At 37.1% G+C, this 24,665-nt stretch overlaps 1 protein-coding gene across 4 annotated transcripts in view; it reads right to left on the bottom strand.

Annotated features, from left to right (window-relative positions):
• The window catches only part of ADCY2 (adenylate cyclase 2), a 219,193-nt gene that overhangs the window by 40,286 nt on the left and 154,242 nt on the right, over positions 1–24,665 (bottom strand). For all 4 annotated transcript variants that reach the window (XM_083827173.1, XM_083827172.1, XM_083827175.1 and 1 more), the window contains 4 exons: positions 21,690–21,759; positions 18,636–18,733; positions 11,732–11,816; positions 947–1,084 (listed from right to left, as the gene is read on the bottom strand). In XM_083827173.1, the coding sequence (XP_083683299.1) occupies positions 947–1,084; positions 11,732–11,816; positions 18,636–18,733; positions 21,690–21,759 (391 nt within the window). The remainder of the gene's footprint in view (positions 1–946; positions 1,085–11,731; positions 11,817–18,635; positions 18,734–21,689; positions 21,760–24,665) is intronic.

Raw genomic sequence — 24,665 nt, 5'->3', positions numbered from 1 at the left:
ACCAGGAACTCAAGGAAGTGCTAGAGTTGCAATTTCAAAATCACTGAAGTGCAAATCTCATTGACTTGAAATGTGGCTAATACCTATGCACTGATATTTGTAATGTTTGAAAACATTACCGAAATAAATATTACAGTTCCCATTTTGCAGACGTAAAACTGAGCTGGAACAATTTCCTGATTCTGTATGAATAGCATTAGGTTCAGCCCACAGGGCAAAACAAACAAAGTTTTCTGATCCCATATACTGCTCATGCCATTTAACAACACATACTTCAGAACAAACAAGGTCATTAAGATTCTAGCTCTATGCAGACTAATGGCAGATATACTTCAGATTTGTTATAGTTACAAAAGGATAATAGAATAACATGGATTTTCCCTATTATGAGAGAAAAGTAAAGCACAAGTAGAAAAAACTACAGTAGAGGTAATTTCTAACAAAATTTCAGTCCAGTACTTTTGAAGCTTTGATGTAGCTTTGATTTTTTTACTTTTTCAAATAAAAAGACAAACACATGAAATTCAATAATGTATATATATTATGATGATTTTGTGAACAGCATGAGGAGCATCACAAACCAGAATAAAACTTGGTTTCTTTTGCACGAATTCTTCCATGCATCCTGTGAGGAGATACTACATCCTTTGAGTGCTACTCTGTTTTTCTAAGCAATGGACAGATGAGCAAGGAAACTGAAACAATTCAAACCCAGGATTTAACTACCTTTTATTCCTTCTAAACTACATTTTTCTTTAATAAACTCAGCTCTTGTGCAGAAAGAGGTCCTCATTATATAGCATGTTTTCTGTTGCTCTGCTTTACATTTCTGTCTCTGGTAATTATTATCATCTAGGATATGGGACATAAATCTGAAATATTATCTAAGCAGATACTAAACAAACAAAAAAGATCTTGAAAAAAAAACAACTCTTTTTTCACTTACCATGTTGAACACAGCCATAGTCAATATTATTGCAGTGGTTGTCAATGTAAGAGTGATCCGTGGCCAAGGACGGTTTGCAATTATTCCAGATGATTTCAGGATCCACAACAGTGAAGCTGATGCTTTCTTGCTACATTGCTAAGTGCAACGGGTTTAAAAAGAGAAAACAAATATAGCTTTAGTATATTTAATTACTATAAACAAGGGTAGAATTACAAAGGTTCAAGAATGTAGGCAGCATTAATCTTTCTAGTGGAAGATAGCAAACCCTGACAATCATCCACAAGCACACTCATGTTCACAGGTCGCATAGGATGGACTTCACCCAGTAATTCTTTCACTGAATACAAAAGTTTGTGCCGCAAACAGACAGTATTTTCAAAAGAATTCCCTCCCACTCCCCAGGCAGCTATCAAATGATGGAGACTTCTCATTCTTTCCTACTTTAACATCAGTGCTTCTAACAGCTAAAGGTAATCTTTGAAAAATTTACAGCATAGAATTGCAGAGATTACTTAGCTATGCTGAGAATTGCATTTATTGCCAAGGACTGCTTAACTGCTTGCCATATACCTGTACACTTTTGAACAGACTTCTGTAACTTCTGTACCAAAATTTCATGTAATAATTCTAAATTTCTTTGGTTTACAAGACTTTTGATCAATATTGCTCAAATTTGTTAATGTATTTTAAGCAATGAGGAATTAATTGAACTGATTTTATACATTTCTTTAAAAAGCTATTTTTTTCCTTCCGTTAAAAAAAAAAAAAAAAAGATTTTTATGTTCACTGGGCAAGTTTATTACTAAGAAAAGTTCTGGAGAAAAATAAAGTATTTCAGGTAACGATATATCATACAGCCAGTATGATTAGTCAATCGAGAGATTCCATTCTTCTAGCTGCTATTGCTCAAATTACAGATATTGCTGCATCTGACCTGAAGAAAAATGTGAATGCTGTTAGATTGCAACTCAAAAATGAAGTTGTAGATAGTTATTTCCACCTGTAAAACAGAAACACACCAAAAGAACTCGGTGAAACATTTCCTGATGGGCTGCTCAGTGCAGAGCCCTGAGTTCTGCAGGGGAAGTACCACTGTGTGTTTGGTACATCTGTGTGCCCACCCGGTTTGTTACGTAGTTGACAGGTCTCTGGAATAGCAGAGAGAGCAGCCTACATAGGTTAAGCCAGTGAAGCTAGTGAAAGGAAACTCTATGACAAAAACTTGGTTCACAATGAAAATTTTAAAATTTTGAGAAGAAATTTATTGGAAAAAAAGAAAAAAAATACTATTGATTTTGTGTATGAATTAACAGATTTGCTGAACTGTATTTCACAATTTGAGTGATCTAAATCCAGCCCATACAGCATACCACTGCTACGATTCAGTGCTGCAGAAAATTTAGGGAACAACTCCTGGTAGCAGAACTGGAATGGGGGGGTGATCGTTAAATTTAGGTTCCTAATAGCATTGTCAGATCTATGCAGGTTTGTTTTACTGATTCTGACCTCACATCAAACACTTTTTGTAAATATTATGTCTCATTTTCATATTTCATAAGAAAATGGAGAACAAGATGAAAGGAAGAAAGTAATTATTTCTAGAAAGCATATAAGAAGGGTAAAACATCATATCCCAGTAGCATTAGCTGCTCTGTTTATTCTAAGTGGAGCTGGCAGAATATGGTTCAGTGTTTATCATTTACGAACTAGAAATAATAGGTATTTGTAGTATGAAAGGTGACTAATGTATTACCTTTTCATCTGAACATGTTAAATCTGATATGACAGCTCAGCATGATAGTGACTAATAACTTATTTTGAATATTCAACTAATTAAAATGTATCCTGTGTTGTCTTTCCACACACAAAAACCTACTTCAGCATTTAATAAAATGAATGCCGTCTTTCTGAGTGAGAGCAAGGAATTGGTGCGAGAATTAACTGTGACAGCTGTGTCGTAGATGAAAGACAGTGTCGCAAGAGCTGTCACACTTCTCTTTCACATGCTAGCAGAGGTTAGAACATTTGACTGAAGACCTTTATTTACAGAAAGCCAGTGAATCATATTTTCTATAGTTCTATTATTATTCTTTTCATTCTGCATTCAAATACACCTGATTATTTTACTAACACTGATGTTGCAAAGAATGAAATCAAGAGAAACAAAAAGCCTCAGAATTCAGATTTATTTATTTTTTTCACAGAATTGTTTTCACTCAGACTTGGAAGAAGAGACCAAAGCTCAAATCCAAGGAACTGACTGACTGGTTAAGAGTGAATACACTGGTTAAGAGTGAATACACTAATCTAAAAATGGAGAGGGGTGATTTTTGACAGAGACACAAGCTTAGACTTTAAGTACTTTTTAAAGGTCCTACTGCTAATTAAAAGAACTAAAAGACTTTTAAAATGAATACTGTAACACCAGACTTTTGAACTCTGTGGTGGAACCTTTAAATCTAAGCCAGGCATTTAGAATCCTACAAAATATTATATACAACTCATTTAACTAAAGCTAGAATCCTGCACAAAGTGCTAACAGCAAACAATAAAGTCAGTTTTGTATTTTTAATTTCACCATACTTTGGAGTGTTTATTATCCTTCACAAAGGGTCACACTACAATGGCTGTGAGCTTCAATTCAACTATCACATTCAAAGGAAAGAACTGCACTGAGCCATATAAATACGCCTTTAGGGACTCAGAGTTCAGTGCTGGTACCTCCTGTGATATTTTTCTCATTCAGAAATGTATAGAGTCACTGTACTATATGCTATTTGAAGGTAAGACATTTTCAGTCTCTCCTGTCAAAGCTTTTTTACTTCATATGAAATATTTAAAGAGCCACTGGCTTTGGAGAAAGAACAAACCTGAACAACTTTTTAAATACAGTGCCCAGGGCACTGAGGTAGAGGAAGGAGTTCTGAATGGTACATTCTACTACCTGGAGTATTTGCTTATTAACCCATCCCTACACAGTTGAAAAGTAGAAATATCCTTTAGGACAGTGAGTGGAAACCCTGAAGTTCTTACAACAAGGCTCAGAAATGCTCTCCGTGGCTCCACAGCACTCGCATTCCTGGAGACACAGGGTACATCTACATTAGCGATTTAGGGTGCACAACTGCTTCTTCTTTGGTGTGGTGTCTTCCACTCATGAGCACTGATGGACACCATGGGTATGCCCAAAGCAGGTTCCCTCCTGGTGGAGCTTTGGGGTCATGGAGCACTGGAGGCAAGCACCAGGCTGTCAATGACAGCATCCCACTTTCAGCGTGGAACCAGGCCCTCCAGCATTTAGCTCTCTGTGCATGTACTACTCATACAAAGTACAGGTAACTGGTACAAACTTCAACGCGAATAAAGAGGCAGTGGGAATGTATGGTCCTTGAATCACATAATCCTGGAACCGTGAAGGATTGTAGCAAATCAAGTCCCATCCTTCCCTCTTAGCATCACACCAGGGGCCCATCTATCATCAAAAGGATGGGATGTAACTCAGTTCAATCTCTCCATTTTGCTGGCTAGGATATTTCCCAGAGAAGTCTGAACATAGTACCTTACTTAATGATGATGGATTTGCCATTGCAGTGCCTGTGCTAGAGATTCATCAAAATGACTTCTAGGTTTGGTGACTCTCTTTCACGGATTCTGCTGTAGCTGCCAAAGTGCCTCTCTGGGTTTTCCCTGCCTTCCCCCATCATAGTCTTTAATCTTAATTTACAAGCAAAGACTTAACTATTGAATAGTGGAACTGAAGGGCCTCGATCTTTCATTTCTATCTGCGTAAGAGAAACATTCACTTCAGAGGTAAGGTTCCAGGTTGAGAAAATAATTTCCAGGTAGTGCTTGGGCTGATATTCCTCTCCTTACAGACAGGAATAATCTTCTAAATATCTTGATTGTACACAGTCTCTCTGACTGTTAAGTACCAGGGCCAATTGCTTTAGAGTAAAATACAGATTGTGTATCACTCTTTATACAGGGGTGTGGTGTATCACAGAATCACAGAATCGTCTAGGTTGGAAGAGACCTCCAAAATCATCTAGTCCAACCTCAGCCCTAACACTAACAAGTCCTCCACTAAACCATATCACTAAGGGCTACATCTAAACGTCTTTTAAAGACCTCCAGGGATGGTGACTCAACCACTTCCCTGGGCAGCCCATTCCAATGCCTAACAACCCTTTCAGTAAAGAAGTTCTTCCTAATATCCAACCTAAACCTCCCCTGGTGCAACTTTAGCCCATTCCCCCTCGTCCTGTCACCAGGCACTTGGGAGAACAGACCAACCCCCACCTCTCTACAGCCTCCTTTAAGGTACCTATAGAGAGCGATGAGGTCGCCCCTGAGCCTCCTCTTCTCCAGGCTAAACAACCCCAGCTACCTCAGCCGCTCCTCGTAAGACTTGTTCTCCAGACCCCTCACCAGCTTCGTTGCCCTTCTCTGGACTCTCTCGAGCACCTCCATGTCCTTCTTGTAGCGAGGAGCCCAAAACTGAACACAGTACTCGAGGTGTGGCCTCACCAGAGCCGAGTACAGGGGGACAATCACCTCCTTAGACCTGCTGGCCACACTGCTTCTTATGCAAGCCAGGACGCTGTTGGCCTTCTTGGCCACCTGAGCACACTGCTGGCTCATATTCAGCTGCCTATCAACCAGTACTCCCAGGTCCTTCTCTGCCAGGCAGCTTTCCAACCACTCATCTCCCAGCCTGTAGCGCTGCTTGGGGTTGTTAAGCCCCAGGTGCAGGACCCGGCACTTGGCCTTGTTGAACTTCATACAGTTGACCTCAGCCCATCGCTCCAGCCTATCCAGATCCTCCTGCAGAGCCTTCCTTCCCTCGTGCAGATCGACACATGCACCTAACTTGGTGTCATCTGCAAACTTACTGAGGGTGCACTCGATCCCCTCACCCAGGTCATCGATAAAGATATTAAAGAGGACCGGCCCCAGCACTGAGCCCTGGGGGACTCCACTAGTAACCGGCCTCCAACCGGATTTGACTCCATTCACCACAACTCTTTGGGCCCAGCCATCCAGCCAGTTTTTAACCCAACAAAGCGTACGCCAGTCCAAGCCACGAGCAGCCAGTTTCATGAGGAGAATATTGTGGGAAACGGTGTCAAAAGCCTTACTGAAGTCAAGGTAGACCACATCCACAGCCTTCCCCTCATCCACCAAGTGCGTCACTTGGTCATAGAAGGAGATCAGGTTCGTCAAGCAGGACCTGCCTTTCATAAACCCATGCTGACTGGGCCTGATCGCCTGCTTGCCCTGCAAGTGCCGCGTGATGACATTCAAGATAATCTGCTCCATGAGCTTCCCTGGCACTGAGGTCAAACTGACAGGCCTATAGTTCCCCGGGTCTACCCTCCGGCCCTTCTTGTAGATGGGCGTCACATTTGCTAGCTGCCAGTCGACTGAGACCTCCCCTGATAGCCAGGACTTCCGATAAATAATGGAAAGCGGCTTGGCCAGCTCCTCCGCCAGTTCGCTCAGTACCCTCGGGTGGATCCCATCCGGCCCCATCGACTTGCGTACATCCAAGTGCTGTAGCAGGTCGCCAACCATTTCCTCATGGATAGCGAAGGCCACATCCTGCTCCCCATCCCCTTCCACCAGCTCAGGGTACCGGGTATCCAGAGAACAACCAGTCTTGCCGTTAAAGGCTGAGGCAAAGAAAGCATTGAGCACCTCAGCCTTTTCCTCATCTTTTGTAACTAAGTTTCCCCCCGCATCCAGTAAAGGATGGAGATTCTCCTTAGTCCTCCTTTTTGCGTTGATGTATTTGTAAAAACGTTTTTTGTTATCTTTAACGGCAGTAGCCAGATTGAGCTCCAGATGAGCTTTGGCCTTTCTAATTTTGTCCCTGCACAGCCTCGCAACATCCTTATAGTCCTCCTGAGTAGCCCCCCCTCTTTTCCAAAGATTATAAACCGTCCTTTTCCTCCTAAGCTCGAGCCACAACTCTCTGCTCAGCCAGATGTAATAATGCAGCTAATAAACAACATGCTCTCTTCTAGCAGGGACAGTGCTGCTCACATACTGGTTGCACTTTGTTAAATGCTCTTGTGACCTCAAATCAGATCATTTTTATTAATTGTGGAGCCAATTATTTTCTGATGTTTTATTGGCATTGTGTTATGCTAATTCAATGGTCCAATGGCATATTTAAGGGAGATTATAAACATGTTCAGATGTTCTCTCTTGTCAGCTGAAGTAGGTAAATAGTTTTGCAGGATATAAATGTATGTAACAAAAAATGTATGTACATACATATAAATGTATGTAACAAAAAGCCATTCCACATTAACAGAAAATAACTAGCAGAAAGATTTTGTGGTACCAATTAAGTGAATGCAAGTAATACAAACAATTTTTTGAGAAAGTACTTGAACCACTACACAAAGAGCATCTGCCTGAAACTAACTAGCTATTTGGCAGGGCTATATCAGCTACCACAGAGATCTTTGCCTTACTTCCTTTGTGCCTTTCTCCAATGGACTGAATTACATTTTCCAATACATCATTTAGGTAATGAGGTCTCTGCTTCCCTGCATTCACATCAGGAGGTAAAAAACATTAAACAGTTACTAGGTCTCATGCATTTTGCACTCACTCTTTGAACTCAATTTTTCTATACTTCAAGGAGAAGAGACACAGTACACTTGTGAGCTAAAGTACAGTCACTGTCCTCTATCTATAGAATTTGGAAAGGCAGCCTCTCATGGAAAATGGAAAGCAAACATTCAAAAATATTAAAAAAAAGAATATCCTACATTTTAACTATGAAAATATATGCCAAAAAGGGTCTTTAAGACTAAAGATACTAACAATCTTAAGATTTAACTTAACATTTAACTCTGAATATGGCGATTATCCCCCCCCCCCAAAAAAAAAAAAGGAAAAAAAAAAGAAGATGCATAGGGACAAAGAAGTAATTACAATGTAAAAGGTACAAATCCATTTCACGTTTCAGGACTTATGCCAATTTTAGCTAGCATTTATGAAGTTTTAATGTGTATGGACAAACAGTTTCTGTGAGAATTCTCAGACCTTGCAGCACTCAGTCAGTTTGCCCAAGATCGATACTGGCTTGTATGTATGAAAGACATGACCTGCAGATCTGTAACCTTGTTATTTGTGCTACCACTGTACCACACTGTTTGATGGGAACATTTCTATTCTTATTTAATCACCGATATTATCACTCCATAACAGATTGAGCTGGACTGTGCTGCAGTGTTGCTGAACAGTAAAATCAACTAATAGTAAACTCAAAGTGAAAGACCGAGCAAAAATCTCTTCTTATAATATTGTAATTAAATTCTGGAAGAATTTAATTTAAATAGTAATTTTAGCATTACAGGGTGGATTTTTTTTTTCATTTACCTACGAAATTAAAATCAAACAGACGAGCTTGTTCAAAGTTGATTTTTGCATGCCTTACTCTGCAGTGATGACAGTCATTCACGACCCATAGAGACTGAGAGGGTGAAGTGTCAAAGTATTGAGACAAGTGTATAACGTAGTGACAGCCGGATGTCCCAACATGAACTCAGATTTTGCTGGTCTTGCCAGCACTACAGGTCCCACTCTACGAATCTTTCAACAGCCATAAAAATATTTGACTACTACTGCAAGTTCAAGAGACGCTGTGGATGCCCCATCCCTGGAGGTGTTCAAGACCAGGCTGGATGAGGCTTTGGGCAACCTGGTCTGGTGGGAGGTGTCCCTGCCCATGGCAGGGGGGTTGGAACTAGGTGATCTTTAAGGTCCCTTCCAACCCAAACCATTTTGTGATTCTAGAGTAGAGGAGTATGGAGTGAAGGTGAGGTTTTGGGAGGGGGGAGGAAAGGTGTGGCTTTATCATCTGTCATTGTTTCTTACTACTTTTTTTAAAAATTTATTTAGCAATAAATTAAACCCATTTTCCCCAAGTCAATACTGTTCTGTTGACAACAGTAATTGGTAAAATATCTCCCTACCTTATCTTGATACACAAGCTGTTTTATCCTATTTTCTCCCCCATCCCACTGAGGAGGTAGAATGAGCAAGCAGCTGGGTGGCTGCCTGACCCTTTGCTGGTGCTATCCCATCACAGTTCATTTGTTACAGTCACTCAGGACCAGAAAACTGTTTTTTTTTTTTGTGCATTTTAAAAAGAGATATATTTGGCAATTCTAAACTGTAATTATGTGCAGGTGTGTATACACAAAAACACATCTACATTTAGATTATGCTTTCTGGAAGGGAATCCAAAATGTACCCCTTAACAAAAAGATATGTGAAAAACTCACACTGGAAAAAAAAAAAAAGTCAGGATTAGGATGATAAAGCTTGATTTCTCTAAACACTGACAGTAGAATGCTGAAGCCCAGATATTTATACTTGTTGGCTTGACAATTTCATGCTTTTCCTTCTAGAAATAAGGCATTTACAATTGTGGGTCAGATACTGCAATGGAAATGGTACTGAAACATAACATAGGACGAGACTGAGGTTAAAGCTGCAAAACAATACTTGGATTTTGCTAGGAAAGAAGAGATCTCACAAAGAGGATAGGAAAGATAAACCTACTAACTTCTGTTAGTAGTTTCTGCCTCTCATCCATCACCTTACAGAGCTCTGTCCATGCTAGTGAAGGAAAGACAGTGCAGCAACTATGGTCATAGCTTACTTGCTGAAAGGCTTCTTAGCATAGCTTCTGCATTAGAGCAGCTGAACTCATAAAGACATAAATAGCTTCTCTTCAAGCTATTTAGGTTACAACATACCATCTTACAAGTCAACACGAATGCAGTAGGTCTCAATTTCTGAGAAGTATATGAGACATAAGGAAAAAAAGCATTGAAAGTAAGTGCTAGATATTATTCAAGTGACAGGAATCCTCAACTCTGAATTGGTAAATTTGCTTAGCCATCTATTTAATAGCAGAAAAAATATGTTTGCATTCCTCCTATGCTACATTAATTGATCAAATCTCCAGGAGAGTTTACATCTCAATACTCCATGATACCCGTTCACAGGAACTTTTTCATCCTATACAAAAAAGACTGGCTTTCCCATGAAGGATTTTTTTTTCCCCATTTCATTATTCAACAGCATTACTCTTGACTCCATCATTTTCCTGTTATGTCAATAACAAATAGTTTCATGTAATGTCATGCTTGATTGCTAACTTTTGCTATTAAGTAATAACAATACCTCTAGGACCTCACTCCAAGGATTTAAAAATGTTTAAAAATACTGATGCATTTATACCTCAGAATAATTCCTGAGCAGTGGCGCTATCCTTACCTTATAGGAAAGACAACTGAAATGCAGATTAATTACATTTAAAAAAAAAAAAAACATATCTTGGTTAATTACAAGCCTCACAAGGGGAAGAGGAAGAAATTATAAAATCCTGCATCCTCTGTTTCTTGCTTCACCTGCCAGGCCACCTTTCTTTACTGTTTTACTACACAGTGACATAATTGTCTTTCCCATGTACTTGTTTTGCTTTTATATAAAAGTTCTTCCTCTCAGCTTTATTCATGGGAACTTGTGAAAAATGCAAAGATGGTGAAGAAGAACTGGGGATTAACTGCACCAGAGCCTGCATAGATAGCAGCAATGCATATCCCTTTAGTTACCTGGAGGGTGGAAAGCTGAATCTTTCATTTTACTGCCTCTGGTAACATAGATCACAATGACAGAACCAATGGCACAAGACTTTTGCTTTCCTCATTCCAGTGTTTGACAACCCTTACCATAAGAAAGTTTCCTCTTGTGTTCAGATGTGTTTTAATTTGTGCACATTGCCTCTTGCCCTGCCAGTGGACACTACCGCCATCAGGTATTTAGACAGATCACCTCCAAGATTGCTCTTCTCCGGGCTCAACAACCGTGTAACATTTCTAATTTAAGACTCGGTACATCAGTTTAGTATACTGCTATTTAACTGCAGTGAATAGATACAAAATAGATACAAAATAGAAACTGTATTTCATTTTGACTCATTTGTCTGAGGTTTGTGGAAATAATTCAGTGCTCTGTTTCAAAAGGTTAAAAAAATGGAAAAAAGCAGAAAGGTTTTCTGTTGTGATGTAGTAAGTCATTTACATGACACAGTAAGAATAGTTGCAAGTAAGAGATAAACTGACCTTAAAAAAAATAAGCAAACAGTGCGTAATTATGGAACACTTTATAAACAAGTACACAAATAGATTTATTCTCGATTATACGCCAAATCTTGAATTCTCAAACTGAGCATTTTAATATGCTCACTATATGGTTCACTAATAGGCATTAAAATAACACCTGTACCACTCAAGAGCAAAATCAGTATTTCACTACAAAAATCCTATAAATCAGATTAAACCATTACTGTGAAATACTGTCTAGGCTCAGAAAGTACAATACTGCAATACTTTAAAATAAACAAATAATGCAGTCCCCAAAATTAAAGCATTTAAAAGACAGGTCAGCTCCTGCAAGCACAATAGCAAAAAAATTTAGAAAAGGAAACCAATCAAATGATAACGTAGACCTTCCAGAAGATTCAACATAATGGGGAGAAAAGATAATTACTGCACTGGCATTTTCTGTTTTTCAAATAAATGAGTACATTTTACAGTAAGCTAGCATGGACAAAACAATGTCCTTAGAGACGTGAGGGTGCAAGTCTTTCTCAATAAATTGGTATTCTATAAAGGCAGAGTGACTTGGGAAAATCTGGAGATGTCATTTAAAAGAAGCTATAAACTACTGGATTAGTTTTCCTTCAATACCTACCAAAAGCTGTCCAGCAAAGCAGATAAACAAAATGAAGGAAAGCAAGAGAAATGCAGCCCCAAATGAAATTCCAAGAATAGATGTTCTACAAGAAATAAGAAAACATGTATTAATTTCTTGGTTACACATTTGTAGCATGACCTTTCTTTGTTTATAATGCAGATAATGATACAAAAAAATACCATGCACAAGTTGCAATTTTCAAATATGAAAACCAAGGAAAAACAATTTCAATTCTTACTAGAATGACAGGCCTTTTTGCTGCCATTTTTGACCCCACACATATAAAAAAAGAGCTGTCAAAACACCACTGAGTTTTGTTTTTATTTTTATTTTTTCCTCAAGGAATACTTGTTTTGGTTTTATCTCTAACTTTGCAAAATTATTATCATAGGTAGATACTAATTTTCATACAAATAATTTAAATGGCAGAGTGCATTAACAGCACCAAGGTTGTTTTTTATTTGTTTGCTTTTAAAAGGCTCTGTTTAAGAACCTTACTGCTGTATTTTTTGTTGTTGATTTCATAACAATAAGAGCCTGCTAGATTTATAAAATAATTTTGTCATGGTAGTGTACCTTTCCCTTAAAGGTAGGAAAAGCAATAGCAGGGAGCAATGATGTCCAGTTTTCAGTGTCTTGTAGCTAGAACCTATGGCATCTGTCTTATCTGTGATACTGCAGTCTCTCTGTCAGCAAGGTCCCTAATTTCATGAATGGGTAGGAATTCAACACCTCTGAAAACTCCATTTTGTATCAAATTTGACTGGCTGGCCAGTCAATTCTGAAGTATCAGAGGACAGGCAGCATGATAGGAAGGAAGACTAAACACCATGAAAAAAAGAAAAAATAACAGATTTAAAATAATAATAATAATAATAAATCACAATCAAATAAACCAACTGAATAATCTACGTGCTTCCTGAAATCATCCTTTCTCAGCATTCTAAATAATTCTTTTCTTATATACTATAAACAGAAAAGTCTAGCCAAAATAGCATCTAGCCAAAATAGTGCCAGGACTCAGTAAACAGAAAAAGGGATGCAGAAACAATCTGTGCATGCGTGCATGCTGCAGATGTGGCAATCTCTCTATATGAATACCACAGCAGAGCATAAGTGCTCCACCAGGAACTATATGAGAGCTACTTAGCATGGCTGCCTAGGGAAAGATGCAGTCGGACCTAATTAAATTTAATGCATGCCAAGAGGAGATGAGAAGCTCTAGATCAACTGAGTTGTTCAAGAAAAAGAACCAGACATTGTCACGAAGCCCCTCACCTGAGTGTCTGCTTTCAGCTTTAACCACAGATTTGGCATTTTTGCAAAATTTAAAAATATCTCTCACCTACTTTTAGCCCCAGCAAATATCCTATTTTAGCAAACATTATTTTTGCTAGAAATATTGGCATGATGATTTTGAAATAAACTTTATATTCCTTGCTTTTTCCACAAATATAATACATTTTAAATTAGCTCCCCTATAAACCTATGATTCAGAGTTAAAATATATTCTCAATAAAAGGATACATCTGTGTTCTTTAGAAATGACGTGAATTCAAATATATATATTTTAGAAACTATAATACTAAAAATTTAGGAGTAGAACTCCATGGATCAATTTCCTTGGATTATGTACAAATATTAGAAAAAAAATTGATCTGTTTTAACAACACTGTTATAGAAACTATTTTTGGAAAAAAAAAAAAAAGAATAACTTCACAAACCAATTTGATGCTTTATTGCTGTCATTAAAAGCAATTTATGAGCTTCCCTGCCAATCCTACAGAGAACCTTTTATATGCTAAGTATTCACCAATTTTTGGGTTAATGTGAACAGCTGGTGAATAACAAACTGGCAGTTCACAACATATATTCACCTTGAAATTATGTTTCCTTGAAATTATTTGAAAATCATTATTGCTTTTGAATACATGTTCTCTGAGAATTTCTCATCAAGACTAAGACATTAAGTTGTACATCAACATACATAAAACTAGTTTCTTTCTACCCTTAGGAATTTAAAACCCAGCAAGCAACAGAAGAGGTGAAAGAAAATGAATACAGTTAACAGGCAGTCTTTTTATATGTGCATAAAAAAGCACTCCTCATCATATCTGTCCTTCAGTAAGATGCAGGTAAATGTTCCTGCATTTCAAACTATTGCTATACTTTCTCTGATGCAAAGGATACTGGAAAGGAAGTTGCACACCTTAAGAAGTGATTCAGCCCAAGAATAGGCTTCTGAGCTAAGTTTGGAGTGCATCCTTGTAGAAGACATGAAGGTGTTACTGAGAGAAAGTCAAGAGCAAAGGAAATGAACACGTAAGCTTATGCAGAGTACTTAATCCTGGGCAACAGACAAGAACAAAAGTCTTTGCAGCTGTTTTAAATGGATTGTCACTGGTTGATGTTAGCAGGGAAACACAAGAAAAAGAATCACGTGGCAAGGTGAACCAGACTTAACTACTGGGACAAAGAAAAGGACTGAGGATAGGGAAAAGGAAAAACGGTGGCTTAGAATCCAGAGAGGTGAGTACAAGGAAAAAATAGTTGTATGCTTTTTGCTCCCCGCACCCCCTTCTTTTCTGGGAACAGCAGGATTTGTGTTTCAGTTGGGCTGAACTGAAAGAGTTCATGTTGCTCCTAGAAGGAGTGACATGGGATGAAGATGTTATAATGGGAAGCAAAACACTAAAAATTAAGTGCCCGCATAAATAAGCCTATATTCAGGAAGTGCACCAACATGCACTTACTTTTTCTCACTGGAAAATTACAAAAACAGTACAGGTTTTAACAGTAAACTAATCTTGCCTTTATTGTGCAGAGTCATCATATGAAATCACCAAATGCATTGCATTGACAGATGTAGGTGAACTACTTTGTCAGAAGAGTACTTGGGATCCCATAAGTCAGTTAATTTTTCACCTGCTTCTTCCTATGCTCCAAGGAATGCCCTCATTTCTGAAAGGGCTGTTCTCTACACCTTGCTGGAACCCTGATGGAACAAGCCTTGACAATAACCTACTGCAGGACAGAGTCTAAAATTGGGGAAATAACAGAAGACCTTCCAAGGCTTTAGATAGTTCCAAGTCTAAGTAATTCATTATCTTTCCATATTTTTCTGGTTTCATCAGTACAAATCTGTTTTGAATAATTAATTTTTATGAGGCAGTATGAGATTGGAAAAAAATGTAATTACACATACTTATCTCTCTTATTGGCAACATTTTTATTGAAAAATAAAGATTCATTATGAAGATACTGAAAAATTGAGAAGAGAAAGTATTCTTTCTACACTTCTGTAACTTTCAGGTAAATATGTGACCTATTCTACATGAACCTTAACAGGACAAAACAAATTTCCTTAGCTTCCCCCGAAATTAAAATTCATGTTTTCAACTGTTTGACCATAAATTCTCCTGCGGTGATAGAATCATAATGAAACAATTATAAATGACAATTATACAAGACAGTAATGATTTCAGACTTTTTCGGTGTCTAAGAGTAGCCATTTCTTTTTTGATTTGGCTGATGCCATTTATGCATTCAATGACTATGCAGACTAACTGCACGGCAGTTTCTTTATTAATAAAAAATCATGTAAGTGAACTTCAGGGGGGTTTTGTTTGGTTGTTTTTGGTTTTGTTTTTTAATCAGATACAGCAGAAATAGCCAGTGGTGGTGTCCTTTTTTTTTTTCTTTTATAATGTCTCAAATTTTATGCATCTGCCTTCAGATGAAGATTTTAAGTACCTCCTTTTCTCTCGAGAAATTCATTTATGTCTGATTGGAAATACCATATTAAGGCCTAACCATCTTCCAGGGCTAGAACAAAGTGACTGTTAGCTTGGCATGATTCAGGACAAAGGGACATAATTTCTTGAAAATAGCAACTTGGAAAGAACTTTAAATGTTGCCCCAAACAAAATCCCTACTCAAATAGCACAATAAGTATCTCCTAGTCAACAGAAATGCATTTTAATCAGTTTAGCAGTCTGAATTTCAAAAAACAACACTATCAATTTCATGCCAGTTGACTTTTTCTCTAAATAAAGAAGGTGGCATTCTTGTGAATTAACAGAGATAATTTCTGTCACCTGATAAGCAAAGGAGGCTAAAAAGCCACCAAAGGCCTGTTCTGAGGAAATGTAATGATCAAGATCTGCGGTCACTGTAACATCATAATAAAGACTCGTTACAACACTTTTTAACCCAAGACACTGTTTACTTGCTTAAATTTACATTTACTACTTTTTGTAAAGTTTTTTTATGAAAACACCACATCAGTTTCTAGGCCCCAGGAAAAATAAAACATTAATAATTTCAGCCTTGCAATAAATGTCTCATGATCTTGGAGATATTACTTATGTATTTGCAACCTGCTGGATGTAACTCACTATAAAGTATCTCCAAATCAACTTTAAAGCAGCAGGTGGTGTACCTGCACAGAAATCAATATTATTACACTGCTGCAAGACCAGATTAATGGAATAGTGGATCGATAAAACCCAATGACAGATGCAGTTTTTCTCTCTGTCTTCATTAAATCACCATTTAAAAATTCTGAGAATTTTTAGAAGAAAAAGGCTGAACAGAACTTTAAACTAAACTATAATGTATGGTGGTTTTTTTTTTGTTGTTTGCTTGTTTGCTTGGTTGTTTGCTTTTCTTCTCCTTCCTGGAAGGAAATTATGTTTGTAGCACTCGAGTCCATTTGATTTAAGTTACATTTGTGATAACTGTGTACAACATTTTTTTTCAATTGAAGAACCCCAAATTGCCACAAGAGTTGCTAACTGCCTAGCATTTGCTCCTGGTGTTAATATTGCTTCTTAATTACAAACGAGTAGATAGCCACATGAGTTCCTGCTTTACAGCTGTGCAATAATGCAGAAAAAAAGGTCTACATCTGATTTTTATAGGATTTTTAAAATAAATGTTGAAAGTTGGAAAAAACGCGAAAGTGTTATTTTTATTACACTATGGAATGCTTTCATAAGACAATAAATAAATACACACCAATAAGCAAATCAGGTAAAATTATAATACACTGAAGATAATTTACTTTCCAAAAATACTCTTATGTATACCAGTGATTTTTCTGCTTTTTTTTTTTTAATTTGCAACACCCCCAGAGTTTTTCCGCAGAGTTGCAGACGCACGTATAATACCTTGCTTTTCTGAGTTCCATTTCTGTGTCTTTTAAATTAACCCACAGAGCCCTTAAAGCTGAACACCATTCATGCTGGTAATATCTAATTTTACACTCTCGCTTTTACAGTTTAATAAGCAGACCTATGAAGGGACCAAAATTAATTTACATTTTGGTAATGAAAATAATAAATCATATGTATATTTTGGCCTGATGTTAAAAAGATATCATGTAATATGCTTTTACAAGTTGGAGGACACTTTCCTTAGTCGAATATAGTTCCCAAGTGTTCACTAATTTCAAGTATCTGATACATTTTAATGAGCTACACAATTGGTTCAAGAGACTTAATAAGGATATAGTAAAATGAGCATCTAACTATATATATGAAATGTTATAAAGCTGAATTCATTTTCATGACTGAAATCAAAACCTAAAAACAGTCCTAAGTCATAATGTTGGAAGGCACTAGTTATATCCAAGTTTAATTTTTGTTGTATCACTAATGAAGAAGTTCCCCACATAAATTCCTGTACTAATCAAAATACAGTAAGAGTTTGTAAAATACGTTCACTGTGCAAAAGGACAAATGAAATTAGTCAACTTTAATTTCATATTTTGTGTTAACGATGCCTTAAGTCAGACTGAAGCATGTGCAGGATACTACTGAACTCTCATGTCTCCGAGACATTAGAAACTAGTCGGGAAAACCTTTGCAAAGAAAATGCTATAGCATCTGAAGAGAAGTCTGTAAAACTTTATACATGTTATTAAATAAGACTGCAGTATGAAAAGTCAATTTATAATGACCTAACAGTTCCTTCTGGGTTTGAATTCGCATGCAAGTACTACAACACAAGACTAATCAATCAACTGATGTTATAAAAACTACTCCCAAAAGCACTACATAGGAGAAAATACTAGGTCTGAAGAAATACTGTATCACAGAGAATATGCAGTGTTGGCTTTGGAAGTAATTGCTAAAAAACTAATATCAACTGCCCATTATGTAAACAATCAACAGCAAAATTCCATTTTAAGAAGTCTAATAATATCTTATTTATTGGAACTGTCTTCAATTTTTCTCAGACTTTCTAGAATATGCACAGATAGAAAGAACAGCTGATTTATATGTGCAAGTATAAAGTAGCTCACAATTTTTCCCATCATCTCATACAAATAAATTCTGATGGCAATAATTATTCCATCAATTGATTACATTTAGTTTGAAAAAGAGACATTTTACAAATAGTAATGCAGTTTGTATGCAGAATAGAGCAGTATCATCACAGTAATATGTTAAGCACAACTAATTAATCACAGCCCCAATTCTGCAATCCATTTCATCCCCCCTTTAAGTCCAATACTCACATTTATTTTATATATAGTTGTGGTCTCACAAACTTATAGTTTGTTTTACATTTTTTGCACATATGAATTTCATTACTCTCATGATCACACATTTTTAAATGCAAAGAGAAAAACTAAAATCAGCAAAGATTTGACACCAACATTTGGGCACCAAGCTATGACAGTGTTTAAAATTAGAAACAAGCATAACATTGAACATGGCCTAAAATCCTCAATTTTCTCTGTGCAACTTCATTTCCATGAATTGACCTCTGTCATCTGACAATTCAAAAATGTTTTACTTATATATATATGTATATAATATAATATATATTATATATATATTTACTTTAATAACCAAATAAACATAAGAATGAATACATGTTAAATACCACTTACTTTGGCAATACCAGAATCTGTACAACAAAAATGCAGAAGAATATGAGACAGGCACAAGTCACATAATACTTAAATGCAGGCAGAGTAGTTGCTCTATACTGGAAAAAGAATGAGTAAATGTTAAGAACACAATTTCCAAAGCAGATAAAACATCACCCAACTGAAACTCCAGTTTAAAGATGCACATACGCATAAGCTGATTTTAGCAACAGTAAATTTCATGTTGTTCAATGACTATCATATCCACTTACACAGGGGCAAGGATTACCATGCATAGTAGTGAATCCTCTTATCTCTTGAAGGACAGCTTAAATAGCCATGTGAAATGGTTTGGTCTTGCCCCTGCTCAGAACAGGATTATCTCAAATTCATCATAAAAAAATTCATTAAAAAATAAAAGTGAAAGCATTTTAATTTTTAAGAATGGCTGACCATGCTTACACAATTTCTCAGTCACTAATTCTCCAAATTGTTTTTCATTTATTAGTAAATATGAATGGGCTAAAGCAGTTGTAAGAAACTGCAACTGTCATTTATACAGGAAACTTCTGAGAACATGAAGCAACGAAGTGTAAACTGCTACAGATTTGTATAACATTTATTTTTCCAACAGCAGAGCTAGCAATCATACTGATACTTACTGAGGTTATGTTATTACTTCAATGAAAATATTTTACCTCTGTGTTAAAAGGGCTTATATGTCCACTGATACTAATAAACACTTGATATTATCGGGAGAGAGTCAGTTTAATCTGTTTTGTCATGACACCAAAAAAAAAAATTATTTATGAATCTCTAATTAGCCTGTCTGGAAACATAAGAATTAACCAATGAAATATTTATTAGAAGAGTTGAGTTGTTCTGTTATTTGACACAAATAAGTCTAAGATTTAAACCTACAAAGTACTCAAAATGACCAAAGCACTGGGTCTAGTGAAGTTACTTACCCTACTGAAGTTTTTCCGAAGTCTAAGAGTTTAGGATTTGATTATTTAAAAAAAAAAAAAACGTATCAAAGATTATTTTCACAAAGTGCTCAACACACAAACCTCATAAAAGAGAAAGTGCGCGAGCTGTGCTTTCTAACTGCAAGCATGCAGCTGTGTCTTTGTGCTTAGTGCCAAGTTCTGCCCTTCAAACTGGCACACTGAACTTTATATGAAGAAGTTCAGGTTAGTCACCCAACAGCTCTTCTTCAGTTTTGAATTCTGTGAGAAATTAAAACGCTTGATGCTTGCAGCAAGCTTTGTTGTTCCTTCTATTGAGTATGTTTGTTATATCATGGTCTCTTCCAACAGTATTGGACCTTGAGTTGCTGCTAAAATCTCAAAAAATTCCAACACACTTGTAAACTCATTTCACACTTCTCCAGACATTTCCCAACAAAGTCAGGCAACTCACTCTTTAGGTTAAATAATTATTTTTCTTTATTACCTTGCTGTACTTTCAGGTCCTGCAGGGCCTGAAAAGTTGCTGTTTAAATCAAAATCAAGCTTCCTACTGAGTTCTTTAAAGTCAAGATTGGACTAGTGAGTCATTAAAGGAAGTGAAGAAAGATCTTAAAAAGCCATATCTGAAAAAGAACAATTAGTTCTGTGTCACACCATAGCATTCTACAGTCAAAAAGAATTGACTCCTACAGGGAGCATTTATACAGCCAAATAACTCAGCTCCCTGATTTTCTCCGAAGTCCTGATTCCCTCATTGTCTGAAGTGGTTTGCTCTTAAGTTCTACTTCAGAATTAATCAGTTAGCACTGTCCACATTGAAATCTGAATGCGCTCCCAGGCACATCTTTGATCCATTCAGTGCACTCTCTAAACACCGGGTGAGACCATACCAGGCCTTGCCTCTTCTCTCTTATGCCACCTCTACACAGCCTCAACAAGCCTAGAAAGTTTTATCACCGTAAGGCATTGCCAAGGTCATACAACACACGCCTTTGGCAGCCTGCCATAAGAACTCTATTCTGCTGAGCTGTGAGAACATGAAAATTATTTCAGATGCTTTGAACTGAAAGACACCTGCAAAAATGATTTATTTTGTCTTTGGAACATATGTAGGACCCAGAGGATGCTTGCACCTATGTTATGTAGTATAAATGCAGTATGGCAATGCTTCCCCTACCACGTTCTTATCAGGTTCACTCATTTATACAGCCAGATGTGGTCAAACTAACCTCTTCCCTGAGGGACACCATAACTGCTTAGCTATCTGCTGTCCTATGCTTATTGAGAAGGGGAAAAATGGAACTCGCTAGTCTTCCTGCTGAAGGTGTGTCAGCATGTTGAAACACACTCAAGCTCCACAAGGCCATAAGACAACAAGAAGAAAAGGCCTGACTTCCTAGGCCAGGGGTCACAATAGTAACCTAAAATGGAGGAAACTTTCATTTTGACCATTACTTCAAGGACTGCAAACAGTACCATTTACCTCACCTGCACATACGTCTCAAACATGTTTTATAAAACATATTAGTCATAAGAACGTTATGTTAACGTTAGTGTGTTGCATCCAAGACAGCTAGGCATTTTTCTTAAATAACATTTACAGTATTGTTTCCCTGAAATGACTGTGAGCATTAAGTGCATATGAAGAAAACTAATGATAAACTGAAATTATTGCAAGACGATCATTACCAGGGGTGGAGTCTTTGAGACATGGCAAAAGGAAAAAAATAGAAACGGTGGAGTTTGATAAATGACTTTTGAGTATGTAGGTAAAGGAACATAAGAATTTTTTGCTCCAGTTACACCACATCTGGATCACCAAACCTCCTCCCACCTCTATAGACTCTGAAAAATTCAAGAAATTCTAGTGAACTGCAGAACACTACCAAAATTGCCCTGCAACATGAAAGCAGTGTATAATATCATACTCAAAACATTTCTACTGCAAATGAGGTACAATATTAATTGTAAGTTTTAAGCGTTTTTTCATTGCAGGGGAGGTGCTGCGGCCATGGCTTTGTGTTACAAAAGCAAGGTATACAGGCCTCACTTAGGATCAGGCAAAGAAGGAATCCATTGTGAACTTGCAGCGAAAATAACTTACTTCTTTTTCCAGAGTCTTGTTGTAGAAAAGAAGTGATATTCTTTGAATGTCTTCAGATTTAAGCCACTGCCTAGAAAAGAAAAAGAAATATAAAACATCATAACTGATACAAGAATGAAGTAGTCCTGCCTTTTTATATTACTGAAATGCAGTAAAACAAGAAAATAACTTTGAAGAAAGCAAGTTCTTTTGTCTTGCAACTTACATGGTGAATTGCACTGAGAATAGAAAAGGATACTACAAATCTCCACTCCATTTCAATTTCTATTGTTAATGTACATATTAAACAAAAGTTCAGATGAGCCATTTTTCTGTGTATCATTCCCAAAGACAATCAAGGGAGACATTTACATGATATAATTCTCACACTGACATTCCACTCATGTCCAAAATACCATAGTACTACAATGCACAGAAGAGAACCTGAGATAAAAGGAAATCCTTCACAAATTACCTATAAAAAGGATATTGTTACAATATGGAAGAATGGCAGGCAAATTATACTCCTATTTGAAAATAAAAATTAAAAATCGTTATTAAAGAAAGGTGGAGTGATTTTGTCTTTGAGCTGTATTAGTCTATGGATTATGACCATGTACCCTAGAGGCAGATTTTGACCTTTTTACTGATTATAAGGACTTCTTCCCTGCTCAAAGATGAGAAATACAGAATAGAACAAGTACTTGCAGTGAAATGACAAACCTATTTTAAAAGGTGTGAATCTTGACAAAAGCTTGATATAACTTTTAGAAAATCAAATGTTCTAATATGAAAGTCCACATTTATTTTAATGGGCACTTGAAAAGAAACAGAATATTAAAATTTCAAGAGGTTACATTGCTTGAACCTCAAGGGGACTAGACAAACTTGAGAAAACTATATAAACACACTACTTCTGTGAACTTATAATATTTGAGCTTGAACACTAATAGCCGGGCTTGAGATTTTTTTGCAACCTTTCCAGGAATAACTTTAAACTAGACTCTAAGCTAGTACTGTAGCTAATGCCTTCTAAATAAAAGGGAATATCTCAATTGAGAGACTGCAATGCAAATAAATAGCAGCATTGAAACACAATGGAAAATATCCTAAATTAGAATCTCAGGAGAACAGGAGTGGAGAAAGTGGGGTGTAAGCTATTAGCTTATTGTGAATTCTAAAATATTTGTTTCCTTGCCTGGGAAACTCCTTCTGTTCCTATGCAATCAGTTTCAATATAAAAAGGTGAAAACATCTTCAGTACTAGATATGCTTAATTCAAAAATATATTTCCCAGTTTGATCTGAAATGGATCACATTTATGTCTGATTGTAGCTAGGATTCTGAGAAGAAACAGGTAGGACAGGCGGCTGTACATTTAGCAACATTTTGTTGGGGTCCAGCTGTAATCTTCTGCAGAAAAAAAATCAGCCAAATGTTTTTGGTAAACTATGAAAATTAATTGCAGGTCTTCTATTTATTTATAAAAATTGAACAAAAAGTAGCCCCTCCAAATTGTTAACTAATTTTGCTTTTTTTCTTAAGGTATCTGTTAGGCAGATTGATTTGCACATTACTAAAATGTTCTGTCTGCAGAGCTGCTCTGCTCGCAAAGGCCTAATCTGGTCTGTACATGTTTGATCACGTGAAGTCACTAATGCCATTTAGAGTAAATGCTGCCTCGTATTCCCCATTATAAGCTCACATTTTCAGGAGCTTTTAGTCCTAAAAAGCTCAATAGAACTATACTGGTTTTACCTCTACTAAAGCAGTTATAGGAATTTCCAGGAAGTTGTAGTAACTCCATATTTTAGCCCTGGAACTTCAATTTTTCATGTGGAAGGTGGCCCTGAGGTCATAGCTGTGTCCTGTAATGCTTCTGTGAAAAAAGCCAATATTTGACCGTCTGACTTTTGAAAAATCTCAATTTCACAAACACTCAGCAGCTATTTCTCACTTCACTAGAAAAAGTTTTCAGGATCTTTCACTTTCAGCAAACATGTTCCACCTTTTCTCAATCTGTCTCGCAGCCAGACTTCAAATATGCCATTTCTAAAGGGACTGAGGGACTGCATGCTCAGTTTCCTTATCACCAGTACTCTCAGCTGTCTTTATAGAAGGCACCAGAAATGAAAGAAGAAAACCCATCTATCCATACTGACAAACTTTTGTCTATAGCAGAATCTCCAGAAACCATGAAGAAAGAAGAAGAAATATGACATCTACCACAGAAGGGTGAGCAAGACTCAGAGAAAAGGCTCTGTGGGATTAAAAGCAAATCAGTAGGCAAAGGAACAGCCAGAATTGAGGGAAAGCGGGAAAGCCAACAGAAGGATTCAGTAAGTACTGAGAGGTCTGAGATGAGGGACAGTGCAGTACAGACAAATGGAAGTGGAGAATAAGCATAGGAGACACAAAGCTTTTTGGCACAGAGACAAGGGCTGCAAAATTCTGCCTACTGCCTGACTCCCTGATGAGCATAAATGGTACCAAAGTATCTGCAAGGATGTGGGGATATGCCACCTGGGAAGCTAAACATCAAATTTGTTTTCAGACTCTTTTGCAGGTCAAGGATCAACAGAGACAGACGCCTGACTTTTACCCGTATCCACAGGGGCACCTGGTTAGGTCCTTCTCTGGCAGACAATGTGTGTGCAGATCACAGCAGCCACCGTGACTTAGAGAAAAAATAGAGAACGTGTCTCTTTAACAAAGTAATCTATTTATCAAATAGCAAAATAACTTTCATTCTTCTACCTTTAGGAATATATTTAGATTCCTGTCTCTCCACCACTCTTTCTGCAAAAATCTCCTAACTACGAAGGTGGCATAACTAGGGCTACTCAACCCTTCCTGTGCAGGACGTGCACTTCACAGCCAGGAACACCATGTTCAAGGTGCTGTGAAAAGAAACACTGGAGAAATGTGATGTTACACCCTTATGGCTAAGGCACTCAGCTGACAGAGAGAAGCTGAGTATATATATCTTCAGTACTA

The sequence above is a fragment of the Anser anser genome, assembly GCF_964211835.1.
Source record: "Anser anser genome assembly, chromosome: 2".
In the NCBI taxonomy this organism is placed as follows: Eukaryota; Metazoa; Chordata; class Aves; order Anseriformes; family Anatidae; genus Anser; species Anser anser.
This window is presented reverse-complemented; position numbering and strand designations above follow the sequence as displayed.